Source organism: Esox lucius, chromosome 4 (assembly GCF_011004845.1).
Source record: "Esox lucius isolate fEsoLuc1 chromosome 4, fEsoLuc1.pri, whole genome shotgun sequence".
NCBI classification, from domain to species: Eukaryota; Metazoa; Chordata; class Actinopteri; order Esociformes; family Esocidae; genus Esox; species Esox lucius.
The window spans coordinates 8,200,459-8,218,868 of NC_047572.1; the positions used below are offsets into that span (position 1 = coordinate 8,200,459).

The 18,410-nt window shown below is 39.6% G+C and overlaps 2 protein-coding genes across 2 annotated transcripts; one reads left to right on the forward strand and one right to left on the reverse strand.

Annotated features, from left to right (window-relative positions):
* The first annotated feature begins 7,925 nt into the window (after window positions 1-7,925).
* On the forward strand, window positions 7,926-12,255 carry urp1 (urotensin-related peptide 1). The gene is made up of 5 exons (XM_034292009.1): window positions 7,926-9,514; window positions 10,144-10,272; window positions 10,555-10,595; window positions 11,118-11,223; window positions 11,583-12,255. The coding sequence occupies exons 1-5, from the start codon at window positions 9,412-9,414 to the stop codon at window positions 11,612-11,614; spliced, it is 411 nt and encodes a 136-aa protein (XP_034147900.1). The 5' UTR covers window positions 7,926-9,411; the 3' UTR covers window positions 11,615-12,255.
* Window positions 11,938-18,150, reverse strand: clic2 (chloride intracellular channel 2). Its single transcript, XM_010865245.4, has 6 exons — window positions 17,882-18,150; window positions 16,620-16,729; window positions 15,909-16,034; window positions 15,719-15,822; window positions 15,232-15,413; window positions 11,938-12,999 (listed from the first exon to the last, which is right to left on the reverse strand). The coding sequence occupies exons 1-6, from the start codon at window positions 17,933-17,935 to the stop codon at window positions 12,838-12,840; spliced, it is 738 nt and encodes a 245-aa protein (XP_010863547.1). The 5' UTR covers window positions 17,936-18,150; the 3' UTR covers window positions 11,938-12,837.
* Window positions 18,151-18,410: the final 260 nt, after the last annotated feature.

An 18,410-nucleotide genomic window follows, 5' to 3' on the forward strand; every position in this document is an offset into this window, starting at 1 on the left:
ACTAGGCTTGCCTGGTTTCTTGTTTATCAACCGCAAGCCTTTTCTACAGCCCAAGGGAATTCTCATAATTGATCCTGGTTGGTGTTTACATTCTACCACAAGCCAACGTGCCCAAGATACAATGGCAGCTAGCTGAACAGATACATGGGGCGGAGCGGTCATACCTGGACTCCTCAGTTATTGTTCTTGGCGACTTCAACAAAGTTAACCTAAGCCATGGTCCATCTAATGCCCACATACAGGCAAAAACTAAAACTTACTAGCCTGTTATGCGTAGGTCAAAGAAGTGGAGCAGTGAAGCAACAGAGGCTCTGCGGGCGTGTCTTGAATGCACTGACTGGGACAGTTTTAGGTCTGCTACTAATAGATATCTCAAGAGAATCTGCCTGTAGGCTCAACGGCAGATCGTTTCCGATTGCAGGCTCCATGCTCAGACAAGCGCCACTGTGGGTTGCTTCTGAAACAGATATATATCTTTTTTATTCTGTCTATGTAGCACGTAAAGTGGGTATCTATGCCAGTGTAGCAAAATATTGTACATCGATTCAATAACTATACAAGTAGCCTAACAGTAGCTTATTTATTCATAAACTCCGTCCATAAGCCTAGCGGCATCAACTCATTGAAAAACATAAAGCTTGGTGATTGACCAATTGGAGCTCAAGCCTCTCTTCCTGTCTTTCTCAAAAAACACAGACTTCTCATTCATAATTTCCCTTTAAACACTTTAGGAGTGTTTAATCATCACAAGTAATGCGTAGAAGTGCATGTAGCGGTGAACACACACACACACACACACACAGGGAGTGTGCGACTGTGAAATTGAGTCTCTGCGTTTATCCTATCTGGGCTGTCTTTTCTCCTGGGGCAGCCAGGAGCAGGGCTGCTCCTCCTCTTCTATCGGCGCTCGGGGACCAGTTCCATGAGGTTGTCAAGTTGTGGTCAGGGACAGCACAGCAGAGCGTTCTGCATGTTTTTATGGGTTCTTTATGGAGGAAACCCATGTGAACATGGGGAGCACATGCAAACCCCACAGAAAGGCCCCTAATCGGTAACTCACCTGTGGGCACAGTACGCCAAATACCCTTGACTATCTGTAATTTATTCACAAAATGTTTCCAGGTCTTCAATGTTGACAAATGCAAACTTGAATGGTTCCATGATTGATTCCCTCTCGTGTTTGTACAGGCCCTCACTTGTTTCCCCAACCCAAAGCTTTCCATACAGCTGTGTAGCCTCTGCTATCTTCTCTTCCTCCATTTTCAGCACATCGGGCAACTCCATTTTAAATCCTTATATTATCTTCTTTTGGACGACAAATAACCAACCTGCGCATCATAGTCAACATCTCTTGTTTCCACTATACATTTGGTACCAAGGACTTAAGGAAGGGCTCTGATGGGGAGGGAGGAGTAAACTATCAACGCAGTGTGGTTTTCCGATGACGAAAAATAAAAGGCAATATTTTTCTGGTAGTAAAATTAAATAAACAATAACACCATGCTCAGTTTGTGTATAATACAAAGTTTGAACTTGAGTAATTCCTTCCTCTAATTCCTATGACTGGCTAACTCCACCTACACTCGTGACACTGCATAACTACCTTCAATAGAAGGATTCGGGAGAATTCTGAGGTGATTATAGTGTGTTATAGGTTCTGCAGGCTACGTCTAGGTCTCAGCGCTGCGTTTTTCTATTGAGTTAACGGCATCGTACCACATTCGGCCGTTCCAACTATTTCTCTTGTGAATCTTTGCTTCCCCGTACTGTTGCTTCATTTTCTTTATTTTATCAGGGATCTGTTTGTTAGATCGGATGAAAACCATTATAAGAAGCCTAAAGCAAATGATACACATCACCATTTCAATAGAACAACATGCTGCGTTTGCACAGCACATAATCCCCGCCCTAAGTCCTAAAGTCCGGGGCTTGGCACCAAGTGAGAGCCGGGCTACTCGGCCATGGCCTTGTGTCCGACTGGCCCTGGCCTGGGTCAGTGGAAACAGAAAAAAATCTGTAAAATACCAGTGTTTGGCCCCAGTGGAAATGTGGCATTAATGACCTGTGACTTGCCAATTACCTGAATGAGTTCTACTGCAGATTTGAAAGACAAAAGGACCAGTCCTGACAAAATATATTCTCCCTGTTTGTCCAACCATCAACACCCCCATTGGGGCGCATATACAATCACCCATCTCAATCATCTCCAACTCTGCCTCTACACTGCATGCACAATTATTAAGCAAGTGAGTTTTCTGATTGTATTTTATTTCTACGCACATTTCCCAACTCCAAACCATATAAATTTGAATGCTCATTTGATTGAATCATTTTCAGGTAAAATGTATTGGTGTAATGAAGGAGGGTGTGGCAAAAGTGAATAACACCTAATATTAAGGTGTGCATAATAATTAGGCAGCTTCATGACCTCAGGTAAAATGGGCCAAAAAATAAATTTAATTGAGACTAAAAAGTCATAAATTGTAAAATGACACTAAAATGTTTTGTTGTGAATAGTCAACTGGGGTGCAACAAATCCATGGAGAAGAGAAGACGCAAATTAACTGCAAAAGACTTGAGAAGAATTAAATGTGAAGCTACCAGGAACCCATTTTCCTCCAGTGCCACCATATTCCAGAACTGAAACCTACTTGGAGTGTCCTGAAGTACAAGGTGTCAAGTGCTCAGAGACATGACCAAGGTCAAGAAGGCTGAAAGAAGACCACCACTGAATTAGATTCACCCGTTGAAGCGTATAGATTGGGCAAAAAAATACCTGAAGACCGATTTTTCAACGGTTTTATGGACAGATGAAATGAGAGTGAATCTTGATGGATGGGTCTGTGTCCATCACTAATGGACAGGGCATCACTTCCAGCAAGGTGGAGGAGGGGTACTGGTATGGTCTGCTATCATTAAGGATGAGGTAGTTGGACCTTTTTGGGTTGAAAAGGTCCAAAAAAGGTCCAACGCAACGCCCGTACCTACAGCCTGTTTCTGGAAGATACTTTCTTCAAGCAGTGGTACAGGAAGAAGTCCTCAGCATTCAATAAGGCCATGTTCTTTATGAAGGACAATGCTCCATCACATGCATCCAGGGACTCCAGTGCTTGGCTAGCAAGCAAGGGCCTCAAAGATGCCTGAATAATGACCTGGCCCCCTTCCTTACCTGACGTAAATCCTATTGAGAACTTGGGGACCCAATCCTATTGAGAAATTGGGGACCATCGGTCTCTGAATATTTTTGAAAAGCCAGAAATTTTATTGAATTTTCATTTTGTGTTGCTTATTTGTTGCACTTACTCAAAAAATTTAGAATCAACAAGTGAGTTGGAGAAATTATTTTTGTAATTTAGTTGCCTAATAATTATACACACTAATTGTTGCCTAGTAATTGTGCAAACTTATGTATTCCCCTGAGAAAGATCCTTTGTTAAACATTCAGGTTTGAGGTTCAATTATAATTTGGATTGACTGAGGGCATTATGTTTGTTCAACAATAAAATAAATCTTGCGGAATATGATTTGCCTAATAAATGTGTACGCAGTGTAGACCCACTGCAGTTTGCCTTCGGTGCCAACAGGTCTGTGGATGATGCGGTCACCACGGCTCTTCCCTTCATCCTCCAGCATCTGGACTCCCCTGGAACACCAGAATACTGTTTGTGGACATCACTTCTCCATTCAACACTTTACAGTACATATAATTGGTCACTATAATTGGACACTGACACAAGTTTAGTTATTTTGTCTGTTTACCAAAATATTTTAACAATGAATATGGGCTTAAAGTGCCATCTCTCCGCTTTAATGTGAGGGTATTCACATCCAAATTGGAGGAAGGGTTTACGAATTACAGCTCTTTAACATGTAGCCCCCTCTTTTTCAAGGGACCAAAAGTAATTGGACAATTGACTCAAAATCTGTTTCATGGACAGGTGTGGGCTATTCTTTCATTATTTCTTCATCAATGAAGCAGGTGAATGCTCTGGAGTTGATTCCAGGTGTGGCGTTCGCATTTGAAAGCTGTTGCTGTGAACCCACAACATGTGGTCAAAGGTGCTCTCAATGTAAGTGAAACGGGCCATCCTTCGGCTTAAAAAAAATCCATCAGAGAGATAGCAGGAACAAATCAACAGTTTGGTACATTCTGAGAAAAAAGAAAAACACTGGTGAGCTCTGCAACATAAAAAGTCCTGGATGTCCATGGAAGACAACAGTGGTGGATGATTGTAGGATATTTTCCATGGTAAAGAAAAAACACTTTTTACAACATCCAGCCTAGTGAAGGCATATCATTATCCAAGTCAACCATGAAGAGAAAACTTCACAAGAGCAAATATAGAGAGTTCTCCACAAGGTGCAAACCATTCATAAGCCTCAAGAATAGAAAGGAAAGATGAGTCTTTGCCAAAAAAACATCTTGGTTCATATTATATTTTTATTCAACCCCTTGAATTAATGCTGATATTCTGCACTTCAATTGCATCTCGGTTGTTTCATTTCAAATCCATTTTGGTGGCGTACAGAGCCAAAATTATGAAAATTGTGTCAATGTCCATATATTTCCGGACCTAACCGTAATTTCCGCTTGGCTCCAAGACCAACTCTCCCAACTGGGAATGCCCATGTCCACATGCAGGTGGATCACAGCCTTCCTGCCCAACCGGAGGCAGCACATGAGGCTGGGGAAGCACTGACCCCGTAATCATCAGCACCGGCTCCCCTCAAGGTTGCGTCCTGTCCCCCCAACTCTTCTCCCTGTATACCAACTGCTGCACCTCCAGTCACCACCCTGTCAAGCTCCTGAAGTTTGACACAACCCTCATCTGACTTATTTCTGATGGAGACTGGTCCGCCTACAGGTGGAAGATTGACCATCTGGTATCCTGGTGCAGTCAGAACAACTTGGAGCTCAGTGTCCTAAAGACAGTGGAGATGATAGTGGACTTCAGGAGAAGCCTAACTGCCCTTCCCCCCCATCGCCCTGGGTGGCTCCCCAATCACCTCTGTGGAGTCCTTTCGCTTTCTGGGCACCACAATCGCCCAGGATCTCAAGTGGGAGCTGAACATCACCTCTCTTACAAAGAAAGCCAAGTCACAGCAGGGGATGTACTTCCTGCGGCAGCTGAAAAAGACTGCTAAATATTATGATGGTGCACTTCTACACTGCCAAAATAGAGTCCATCCTGACCTCCTTATCACCGTCTGGTACACTGCAACCACTGCCAAGGACAAGGGCTGGCTGTAAAGAGGGTGAATGGTTGCAACCTGCTGTCTCTACATGACCTACACACCTCCAGGAGGTGGAGGTGAGCAGCAGAATTTGGGGCTGATCCCTCTCACCCTGGAAATGGACAATTCAGAATTCTCCCCTCTGGTAGAAGGTTGAGGTCTATCAAGACCTCACCACGTGAACAGATTCTTTCCTACGCTACAGCAGTAGGCCTCATGAACATGCCCCCAGAACCAAACTGACTATAGCCCGCTCCCCACATACACACACAACCCCTCAACTGGACAAATCTATTAGCCCTCCCCACATACACACACAACCCTCAACTGGAACAATCTAAAACCCCTCCCCACATACACACATAACTCTCAACTGGAGAAATCTTGCATCTTACATATTTTTTTATTTTTTTATTAATGCTCAATCTACTGTTTTCATGCTCAGTGCACTGTTTTCATTTCTTTTGTATAAATTGTTGCATGAACGGACCAGAACAAACTCCTTGTTTGTTATGAAACTTACTTGGCAATAAAACTTTTTCTGATTCTAATAACAATAGCTAAATATGATTCATTAATCCCACATGAAATATCCTAGGAGGTGATTTAAACTCTGCATGAGACATAGAGTATACAGTAGAACTTAAAAACACAATACAATAGACAAATTAATTTGTACATATACATTTTTTATATTACATAATTTGGATGGCCTACTATTGGCAGAAATGTGTTAAATGTTCTTGCATAACTTACAAAGACAAAGTAAGAAAATAAAGAGTGGCCAAGATATATTTACCTATTAATTACATTACAAATTGGCAGGTACTCACTTTAAATTAGCTCATTATTATTCAATATTCAATAAGTTCAATTTTAAAGAACACTAGGCTCACCTGATATCTGAATTAAAAAAAAAAATTAAATAAACACAGTCAGAAAATGACCATAAAGTATTTAAGCAGTTCAAAAAGGAGCACTCACCAGTCTAACAATTCACCTATTCAATACTCAATCCAACCTGCAGCTTGGGTCCCTGACAACTAAATAGCTTCCATGTACAGAAATACAACAAGAGAACAGTTTAGATTAAAAATGTATTAAACAATAGCCAACAACTTCAGCACCAAAAGAAATAAAAACAAAAACAAATAAATGCTGTAAAATATATTACCCAGAACCACACACAAACTTGCTTTCCATTTCCCTCCCTCGATATTTAAAAAAATTAACTAGATTTTTCAGATTTTCTCTTAATTTGCTCTTTCTATGGAATGCACAACACAGGAAACAACAACACAACAAATTCATGGCCGTATTCACAAAACATTTTATCTTTTCCACTAAGATGCCTCCTAAACTGCAGGAAAAGTTCCTTGCTAAGAGTTTCTTCTTAAATCCTACTCACAAAGCTGCTAAGACCAACTTTTACTAAGGAATGGAGAGAAATCTTAAACTAAGAGAAAGGGCAAAGATGACGCCATTGCTATGGATAATTTTGTGTTGTTGACTTCCTGCTCTGCACCTGGCCTGTGATTGTGACAATCATCACATGAAAACAAGTGAACTAGGCTGAAGTTTTATAGTTGGGTCAACCTTGAACACCTTGCTAATCCTAGTGTTATTAATGTTCTTCTTTTAGCTGAACTCTCACAGTCAAAATAGCCTATTATTTTACCTTTGCACCCACTGAAGAAGACAGTTTTTACACCATTTGTCATACTTACTCATTACTAACCTAACCCTTTTTATATGACTGATTTTCTAGTGAGATGTGTGTTCTTCAATAGTCCTGTGTCCGATAGCCAAGTTCTAGACCATGTTTAGTGTCACACCATTGTGTGATTGTTCTTAAACAGTTTTTGTTTGAAAGTTAAATGTATATATTACATGTTTTTGCATTGGCAAATTGTAGTATGGTGTGGTTCATCCTATGGTGTGCCACTATATCATTTGGTGGGACATTCAGAATTGTGACCAAAATAAGGCTTGTAAAATAATACCTGCAAGAGACACTAGCATTTTGTTAGATTCATACATGGGTTTGCCAGAATTAATCTAAAATATATTGAAAGATTGAGAACTTTGCACAATGATTAAGAAAAATAATTTTATATTAAGATAAATATGAATTTTCTCAAGGAAATGCTGGATCTGAAAAATAGTAATGATAAAGAATTACAATTAAGTGAGTTTCTTAGGAAAAGTATACCCCATTTTCATTGTATATATGATAACTTTCATGTCACACCATATGACAATATTAGACGCTACAAAAAATTCAGATTCCAATAAAAAATCTTAAAGACCACATATATTTTTGGAAATCTAGGCATCAGCATAACATAACTCAATCATTTTCATGCCTAATAGTTTTTTTTCAAGTTTATGTGTTAACCATATATCAGTAAGTAGCCTGCATTAAGAGATCAGCAATGATTTTTGCTACATGTAGGGCAACTAGACAAGAACACCTACACCCAGGTGATTATTGGCACACACTGTACAAACATCTTGAGAAATATTTCCCTCAAAAACATGTCATCATTATTGACTCTCAATTGTTCAGAAATCATTCAATGGGGTGCCAGTAATGATGACATGTTTTTGAGGAAAGTATATTCTTTGAACAAAATGAAAACATTCTAAATGAAATGTTAGATTTCTGTTTTTCTTTACTGTATGGTTGAGCTGAGAAGTACAACTAAATGTATATATTATTTTTGTAGCTATTCTTTAGCAAAGTTTGCAGTGTTTTTTCTCATCATCACAAGGCCACCATGGCATGAACTGATCTGAACTGCATGTGTTGGAGGGAATATTCAGGGTGTTTGTCTGACTATCTTATCTGTAGTCAAATTAGCAGTTATGTCAAAGTGCACAGAATTGCAGAAAAATATGTGTTAAAATTATAATTTTCAGTCTGTCATAAGCCTTCAAGTATGACAGACTGTTGTGCTTTTGCTCTTTATTCTAACATTCTTTATATACTGTAGCTCGTATAGACTATAACATTGACATGAAACATTCACATAAGACATTGTTTTTATCTTGAAATTCAATAATACTTCACGTTTAGAAAACTAGTCCTGCTTGATTTCTACACTACTCCCAATGCTATTGTTCTCCTAAGAATGAGCAGATGATGTATAAAGGTAAGACCGTAGATTGTTTTGAACAGAAATGTCTGAAACCTGTGATCAACATTATGACAACCTTATCAATCATTTACAACAGTCTGAGCCCTTTTGATCAAACTCCTATTTCCTAGTTATTAGAAACCTTTCATTTTGACGAAGAGGCCTCCAAAACCCAGAGCAACACTACGGCATGACCCACCGTCTTTCTTTGTACCCTTTTTAATTGTCTTGTCTGTTTTCTATGAATTACTGTTTGCACCCTTTTTACATTTACTATATATTCAATAGTGAATCACATTGATTACACAGTCATTGATAGCAACAAGGTCTTGCTTAAAAGGAATATTTGTGTAACGTGTAGATGTTTGGATGGTTTTGCATATATTATGCAATACTATTTATTTTCAGGTAACATTTGAACACGTTCGCATAACTAAGAGGAGCAGGGTGGTATTGTAAAATGGTCCTTCTTCAGGACTTTGAAGAACGGAATGAGAAACAAACACCATTGAATTGCCCAATGAGTGAATTCCCTAAACCTTGACTCATAAAGGTCTCTAAACAAAAAAAATGACATTGCCCTCCGAGGCAGTAATTACAACAGGCAAGACAAAGTAAAAGGAGCACAGAGGCTACACCATATATCTAAAGAGTGTGCATAGAAAAGGCCGTCATCAGAACAGGAATACGTATTGTTCCGCAGTGATGTCTGTAACAGGATGAAAAACCATCAAAAAAATGGCATCCGTCAGACATGAAGGATGTAAGGATGCCTACCAGACACTGATTGCTATTGGCGAGTAAACATTTGTTAGGCTCCACTGAGCAAGCAGAGATAGGCCCTAGTTGCGTTGACAGAGTCCCCTGAATTGCATCTATGACGATGGGGCCATCACGTCAAAACCATTAAGACTGGGACTGGGTGACATGATAATATATTGATCCGGTCGTGATGGATGGTCAAGGTAAATATAAAAGTGTAGCTCCCAGTTAAAGCAATGTAGTGCAGGCTAGAGTCACCTATTCTGTTGGAACCATGCTGTCCATCGCACTATTCTACATTTTAGCTGTGATCTTCTCTGCCAGACAGACGCACGCTCTTCCGCTTTATCCAGACATGAGCTTGGAACCGCAAGAAGGTAGGAAATAACTTTCCCTTGATTTGAAAATGTTTATTGTGCACCAAGGCTTGCTGAAACTGACCGATGAGACTTCGTGGAATCGATAACTTGGTAAGATATATAGGCCTTAGGTTTCTGATATTTTGTCTTTTTTGATAACAATGTAGTATACAGTAAAAGGCAAAGGGGATACATTTTGCTATATTTGTTTTAACAATTTAAGGAGTAGATCATTTTACAACATACTGTTTCTTCCTCAGCCTCAAAGAATTGGGTTTGTTTTATTTAAACAGCCACCACAAACTTCAGCACACAATAGCCTCTGGCTATTCTGTGGTAGTAATAAGTGCATGTGAACAGGTTTTCTATTGTTTCATTATGGACTTGATCTGTGTGAATTTCGGTTAAACAGTGTTTTGATAAAATTTCATGCTTGATCATTTTCATTAATTTTTAGGTAGATGAGGAGTGTTAAATAGGTGCAAAATTGTGGATTGCTCCTTTAAGGTCATGGCCTGAGTCTGCCTTTTTGACAGGAGTTTTCAAGGGTGACAGTTTGGTTCACTGACACTTTTTCCTTATTTGGGTCTAAGTACTGATGATGGAAATAATATTGTCGATAATTGAGAGCTTCTGTTTCTGAGCAGAACTGATCCAGAAGTTGATTGCAGAGGTAGAGGATGGTGAAAATGCAGAGCTGATTGACCAAAGAGAGGTGAAGAACCTATACCCTCCAGTGCAGCGTGATGGAGCCAGGGAAACCTATAACAAAGCAGGTGAGGAAGGACCATACCTACAATCAAGACACCAAACCTTGGATGTGTATGTTTCGATATCACATTACCCACCCCAGCTCTCTAAAAGTATCATGTCACAATAAAACTTTGGACTGTACAGTAGTTCAAGCCAATGAAATACAAATTGTAGCTTACTGAAAAGTAGTTAATTAAAAATTGGAATCTGTATTTCAAATTTTTAAATGCTGTCCATCTTTGCTTGTCCATCTTTGCTTGTGATGAGACTGTTTCACATGGGCTTCATTTCTCATTCTCCTTCAGGAGCTAAAGATTCCATGCAGCAAGACGCCTTTGTCAACATGGTAAGATTGGGGTATAAATTCTTATTGAATGTGATACAAAAGATCACTGGCGGAATCAGTATGTTTTATTCCATACTGCTCTATTTTGTTCTGTTTTGGACTCAGTGGTCCCCAACCTTTATCAGTTACTGTACCACCGACATTTTGCACTGCTTGGAGTACCCCTGAAGTACCCCCTCATGTTAATTCCACTTGTAAACCTATGGTGTCATGAGTGTTCTCAAGTACCCTGTGGAGAGGCCAAGTACCCCCAGGGGTCCTAGTACCCCTTGTTGGGAACCACTGGTCTTTCTGGCTCCCTATGTTGTACAGTGGTTCCCAGCCAGGGGTACTGGGATCCCTGGGGTCCTTCATCTGGGGGTACTTGAGAACACTCAAGAGATCATAGGCTTATTGGTAAAATGAACATAAATGGGTACTTTGGTGGCAGACTGGGTAGAGGAAAATACAGCTGGTGGTATACCAACTGAAAAAGGGTGGGAACCGGTGTCATACAACACATCATCTGTCTGTGGATTTTAGGTTGATAAACTGAAAGCGATCGTCTTGAAGCTCGCTGCAGCAGACAAGCTTCGTTCCCAAGGCTTCCTTCGGTCTGAGCAGAGCTTACCAAAAACAAATAAAAGAGGTAACTAAAAAAAATAAATCCCACAAACTCTTATCACATGTTCCTGTATGTTCCTTTAGTACATAGTCATCAGACGTCTGTGGATGCCAAATTGAAAGAAAGATATTTTATCAGCAATAACAAAGAACAGACAGGATATGAGCTAAACTGGAATATTTATTCAAGAAAGGGATTTCGCAAGGATGTTTAACTTTGTTGACATCCAGGATGTTTAATCCTGTCCGTGACGAGGATTGCCTTGTCACAGACAGGTTATCATATCCTAGCAGGATACAAAGCGGATAAAGACTTTTAAAGATGATGTTGATTAAAATAATATTGACAATTCTCTTTTTATTGTTGTTTTTGTGCCTTGATAGCATGCTTCTGGAAGTACTGTGTGACAAACTAGAAGCTGTGCGCCAAAGGAGAAAGATATGTTAAGATGATGTCTGAACACCTGCCATCCCGACACTTACATTAGCTATGCCCCTCATGGAGGATTCAACTCACAACATTGTTTATACTTCGAACCCTGAAAAGAAGACTGGAATTTGATTGATATAAATATATATTTTTAATCCAGTTGACAAGGGCCTTGCCCTGAGGCTGACTGACAATAAAATGAAATATTTCATGTGGATTTAATAGAACAGTTTTCTTTTTGAGAGCAACAGTGTGTATGTTTATGCATTTCTAAGTCAACACCATAAAACACTACAATGACACATAAAATATTGAAATGCAAAGTCAATATATGTTTAGTTTAATGATAAAACATTAACCAGATATGACTACATACTGTATGTGTTGCCTTAAATGTTTATCTGTGGTTATTTCTTACCCCCACAAGAGAGCAGCAGTGTACTGGAGATGCACATACATACAGACACACACACACACACAAACACAAACAAGATGGTCACACTAATGAAATAAATTGTATTTCACACCTTCAAATCCCTAGAATCCGACAGGTGTATTCATTATTTTTGATGGCATCTTAATATTTGGAGTGGTTATGGTTACCATACAGAACTGTAAAAAAAAAAATTCTGACAATAGGATAATTCATGAACATTATTAAAATACACACTCAGACTCTTATACAGTTAAGAGTGTTGAGGTTATAAACAACATGTAAAAAAGGCATATTTACACTATGGACAAAGAGACCTAAATTTGATAAATGGTCAAATTGCAAACCTGGCCTATTCAGTGTGGCATTTAATAACATTTGTTGCCACTATAATTACTTGATATAAATAACCCGTGTGACACCATACATATACTCTAACTGCTGTATGAGCCTATTATTAAATTGTTTGGTAAAACATTGTACAGAATTGTTTCATCTTTCCCTTTAGTGCTTCATTAAGAACATAAGAACTTTAAACACGAGGAGCATCTCTGTGAACTCTGAATCCTTGCATGTCCACCTAATTGTAATGCATCCAGATGCAGGAATTTTTATAAACCCCCCCCCTCCCAAACAGTTGACCCCATAACATACCTCGCTATAATATACTGCTCCTTAATTCCCAATTTTTTTGTGAATGAGTATACAGTTCCATGTATCCATGTATCAGTACACAACATTATGGTGGAATAGATGGTTATTGGTTGTTTATAGGTTTACTGCCTCTTATTGGCCACATCCAGGTAAGCTCTCTCGATCTCGATGTTGCCCGGGCAGGTCTGACTGAACTCCTCTCTTTCATAGGCATTGTTCAGATACCTCCATACGCCAGTGAACTGGGCGGGGATGTCAAAGTTACAGTACTTCTTCGCAGCAATCTGTTTTAAAACAGAATATAAAGAAATTAACTGAACTGTAAGACAATATAAACAGGAACAGTCACATTACACAGAAGATGCGTTCTGTGATTTTCTGCCACTAGTTGTAAAAGTGGAGCTGTCAAGCCAAAACAGACCGCTGAAAATTGGATGCTCGTGAATACCACTTGCGTTAAAACTTGAAATTTCATGGCTAACTGAGGTACGATAGTGATTCTACTTATAGATTATGTACAAAATATTACACAACCATGCCAAAATGGGGAGAATATTATTATGTCTTTTGCAAAATTCCAAGACTGCGTCCAATAAATATATTTCATGTATGATTATGTAAAAACAAAATATTTGGTTGTGTTCAATCACTGGTCTTGTGTATCATTAGATAATATATCACACTTAAAAAAATGTAGGCTACCTGTGAGTGTATGAAACCTTTGTTATAACTGTATTCATTGATTTATTGATATCAAATAAAATGTTACTTGTTACTGAGTTATTTGTACATACAGTGGATGTAAAAAGTCTACACACCCCTGTTAAAATGCCAGGTTCTTGTGATGTAAAAGATAAAGATAAATCATGTCAGAACATTTTACACCTTTAATGTGACCTATAACATGAACAATTCAATTGAAAAACAAACTGAAATCTTTGAGGGTGAAAAATACAAAATAAAAAACTCACAATAACCTGGTTGTATAAGTGTGCACACCCTTAAACTAATACTTTGTTGAAGCATCTTTTGATTTTATTACATCACTCAGTATTTTTGGGTAGGAGTCTATTAGCATGGCACATGTTGATGTGACAATATTTGCCCACTCTTCTTTGCACAAGTGCTCCAAATCTGTCAGATTGCCAGGACATCTCCTGTGCACCGCCCTCTTCAGATCACCCCACAGATGTTCAATTGGATTCAGGTCTGGGCTCTGGCAGGGCCATTACAAAACATTAATCTTCTTCTGGTGAAGCCATGCTTTTTTGGATTTGGATGTGTGCTTTGGGTTGTTGTCGTACTGAAAGGTGAACCTCCTCTCAATCTCCAGCTTTCTAACGGATGCCTGGTATTTGGAACTGTTCTAAATTCCCTCCACCCTGACTAAGCCCCCGGTTCCAGCTGAAGAAAAACAGCTCAAAAGCATGATGCTGCCACCAGCATGCTTCACTGTGGGTATGATGTTCTTTGGGTGATGTGCAGTGTTGTTTTTGCTCCAAACATACATTTTGGAATTATGGCCAAAAAGTTCAACCTTGGTTTCATCAGACCATAACACATTTTCCCTCGTGCTTTTGGGACATCTGATGTTTGTTTTTGCAAAATTCAGCCAGGCTTGGATGTTTTTCTTCGTAAGAAAAACCTTCTCCTGACTGATATCTTTGAACAATGAGATTCCTCTGATGCTTTGGAAGCTCTCTGCGGACAATGGCTTTTGCTCTGAGATGCAACTAAGAAAATGTCTGTCAGGAAAATCCTACTAGAACAGCTGAACTTTATTTGTGATTAATCAAAGTCAATTATGGACTTTAATGACATAAGTTTGAATGTGATTGGTTAATTCTGAATACAGCCACATCCCCAGGTATAAGATGGTGTGCACACTTATGTTTTTATTTAAAAATGTTCCCAGTCGAAGATTTCAGTTTGTTTTTCAATTGAATTGTTCACGTTACAGGTCACGTTAAATGTTCTGACATGATTTATCTTTGTCTCATTCTTTTACATCACAAAAACCTGGCATTTTCACATGGGTGTGTAGACTTTTTATATCCACTGTAGAATAAAAATTTGAAATAAATTGAAATGTTTTTCGCATAGGCATCCACATGTATTAAATACATTTGACACTACACAATTAAATGCCCTCTTAACAACTCAGTCAAAATGACTAACTTGGCCTTACTAGCGGACTAGAGAATAATTTATGTTAACTAAAGACCAAATACAGCTCTGGAAAAATTAAGAGACCAATGCTCCTATTTCTTTCCTTTCCAAAATAGGAAAGTTTTGAGCAAAGAACAGAAGCGTTCAATTTGCAGTTGTCTTTTAATTTTAACCCTTCAGTTCCTCACTCAAAACCTTCCTTTTTGGCTTTTTTGGAATGGAAAGAAAAAAGTGCAGAGGTCTCTTAATTTTTATCGGAGATGTATATTGAAATTGAATTTACCATAGATAAGAATGGGCCCTGACAAAGAGTAGCTTTTGTGCCAGGCTTAACTTCATACGCTTACTTTGATGACATGCAGCTTGGGCAAAAGGTTGCAGTCTGCCAGGGTAAGATGGTTGCCATCCAAGAACTTCCTGTTGGAAATGGTGATGGTTTCTCTGGAGTTGTGGTCAATCTCTTCAGGAAGGGGGGAATTTAGATACAAATCCAACCTCTTGAATTCTCTCAGTAGTGCCTTCTCATGGACTAAGGATTTAGAGAGCAACAGACATGTTCAGTGCAATAGTCTATTAGGATTATGTTCAGCGCTTTTAGGCCTGTCTGCGAGATCCAGGTTAATTATATTTCTTGGTCGAAAAAAAAACACTCCCCACAGAATAGTCTTTTCAGTCCAGGCATACGGAGGCCTAAAATTCTGCTAAAACAAACATTTTATGAAGGCATATGCTCATAGCATGTATATTGTTTGGTATGTTTAATTCCCAGATTTTCCATTGCCTCCTTAGCTGTGGGCCAATACATCAATGTAGACTGACTGTAACATTACTTACAAGTATTGTTGGCCGGACTGTTTTTGATGTAAGCGGAGAACTTGGCGAAAATGTCAGCGCCCACGTCAAAGGACTCTTTGTTGAGCGGGCTAAGGTGAGGATACCTGGGGAGGGGGGAACGATAGGAGCATGGGTTTGAGTGCCTTTCACTTTCTTTGAACATTTCCCTATACAATGGATTTGCCAATACCTGGGAGGGGCCAGTGTTTGTTCCAAAAACTCCTCGATCTTGATAAAATCGGTCTTCAGGGTGCCATTGTAGAGGAGGAATGGAGGGTTGGTTCCAGGTGCCAAGTCCTTCAGCTCGGCTGGCTTCCTAATGTGTCAGGGCAGGGTTGGGAGGAGAAGTGGACAAAGGGCAGTGACGAGAAGGGAGTACACCTGGTCATTCATGGGATCATTACAGCCTTAAATCAATAGTTTCCTTTTCGATCATTCAGTGACACAATCACAGTGGAAACAATGGTTATCGAGCCATTAATGATGCCGACAATGCCCGTTTATCACAAAATAAAGCGCCTTGGCAAGGGAGTGGTCAGCTTTAAAGGCTGCATGCTGTGTGTTCTCTCAATCCCTCAATTATCATTATCCTTTTAGCGTTTCCTGAATGTGTTTGCTCACCAGTAATGTGCCTTTGGAGTTACACAAGGCAGAGATGTTTGTTCAATTCTACACAGAGCTCTTTGTCCATTCGGAAAGCTTTTGCCTCACAAGGTCTGCCCTTATATCTCCTCACTGTGTCACACCTCATTGAGTTTTACTTTAATCCTATTAAATGGTTTGGTTTCTCAGAAACGTTCTTGTTCTCCCTTGGCTGTTAATAGGGCCCTCTGTCAGGGAAACCTTAAACAGATGCACAGGAAGGGAAAAGGTTCAAGGCCACAGGGTGGTGGGGGCTTACTTCCTCATGTCGACAGTGGTCACAGTGAACTTCACTCCTTTCAGCCACAGGACCATGAAGAGCCTCTGGCAGAAGGGGCAGTTGCCCACTTTTTCACCATCGTGACCAGCCTGAAGGACAACACAATGTTATTTATTTTTGAGAATGAGGTTTAGTCAAAGTCTTAGAACTGTTTGTTCAGGTCTGCTAACTCCTAGGGTCACTGCCACACCAAACAATGACAATGGAAGTTGGGAAAAAGATATAAACAGATTTGGGACCGGGCCAGTTTATCTGTAGTTTATCTCAACAACAGCAATATGCAATAACTCCCTTAAAACCACACAAAATATATGCGCCCTTTAAAAATTCCAATGGCTTTATGTTGACTTTGTCCGTGACATACATTGCAGTATGTCCTGACCTCCAACCCTTTGATTCTATTCACATTTATGAATTCTTATTCAACTAATCTCAAAGATATAACTGGTGTTGGGAAAGACTGCAGGTATTTTTGGTGCTTCTCCTCAAGAGGAAAAGGAGGCATTGTGTTGGAGGGGAAGACAATGGATATCCACTCTTCTCTCAGATCATAGACCCAGCTAAACCATATCTGGCATTAACAAACTATATAGTGAGTAATGTAGAGTATCTGGGAACAATGACTCACTGGTTTATTGGTGCGTGTTTGTGTGTGTGCTGTTTATGTGTGGTGAATGTGTACTCTATGTATGTTAGAGCACGTGCACATGCATGCGTGTATGTGGGTGTGTCTGTCTTAGTCTAGGTCAGGGGGCTGTCAGTATGGCGTCTGCTAATTCTGGACGTTTGGTGATAAGGCGACATCCAGGGTCTGGGCGTCATTTCACAGTGATAAAGGCTCCTTTCACTGTCGGTGAAGACCAATGCGTGCTAACAGAGCGGCAACCTTGGATTGACAGGGCCCAAGTTGTAGATCCCTGCCCCCCTCTTCCCATTTCATTAGCTGAATACGGTCAAGTTAATTTTAAATCTTGATCTGATGCCAATATTTACTCTTTCGAAACACCACTATACGAGCATTGAGGCCTTTGAAACAGAAGCTCTGGCAGACCTGACAGAAGGCTAATTAGGCTAATCAACTCGACATTGTACATTTTCTTTCACATGAAACATCTGTTTTTTTCTGCTTTTGAGACAGCACATTGTGTCAATGTTTCCACATATCGGTAAAAAGAAAGTGCATATTATAGAATTAACACATACAACAATGTTGTCATTTTAAATAAAAACACTGTACAGACCTTAATGAAGAGTTCAATTGTTGGGTCTTTTTCAGAATTCAGTCGTAAGGCCATTTTGTCCAAAGGCTGTGCTGTGTGGTTCGAAGTTTCCGACAAGTGTCCTTAGATTCCACTTAAAGCGCAATACTCCAGGTTTGATGATGTATAAGTTCCCTCTGCAGCTGAGCCCTCTATGTCTGTGTCTGTGGTCTTGTGGGTGTGTATATATGGGGATCTTGTAAGACCCTGTGGCATGTATGTTTTTTCTGAGATCTCCTTGAGGCTATCACTTTGAACACGCTTTAAAAGTGAAAAGGGGGCAGGGCCCAGAGGATGGGTGTGGTTCCCCATATAAACACAGTGCCAAGCTCTCCTCATGAGAGCCTAAAATAGGTCCCTTAACTTCAATCAAACAATGTACAAATTTTGTCTGAACACGTGAGGAAACAAGACAAATATGGCCATCATGTTTCCAAATACCCGTATATTAATGAGTTATTTGATGTTATTTCACATTAATAACAGTGTAAATATTCTATTATTTTTGACT

Coding starts and splice junctions, on each gene's coding strand:
- urp1 (XM_034292009.1), top strand. CDS start 9,412: ATGCTGTCCATCGCACTATTCTACATTTTAGCTGTGATCTTCTCTGCC. Junction 9,515..10,143: donor GAGCTTGGAACCGCAAGAAG/GTAGGAAATAAC, acceptor GTTTCTGAGCAG/AACTGATCCAGAAGTTGATT. Junction 11,224..11,582: donor ACCAAAAACAAATAAAAGAG/GTAACTAAAAAA, acceptor GTGCCTTGATAG/CATGCTTCTGGAAGTACTGT.
- clic2 (XM_010865245.4), bottom strand. CDS start 17,935: ATGGCCTTACGACTGAATTCTGAAAAAGACCCAACAATTGAACTCTTC. Junction 15,823..15,908: donor CAAACACTGGCCCCTCCCAG/GTATTGGCAAAT, acceptor CCCCCTCCCCAG/GTATCCTCACCTTAGCCCGC. Junction 13,000..15,231: donor CCAAGCTGCATGTCATCAAA/GTAAGCGTATGA, acceptor GTTTTAAAACAG/ATTGCTGCGAAGAAGTACTG.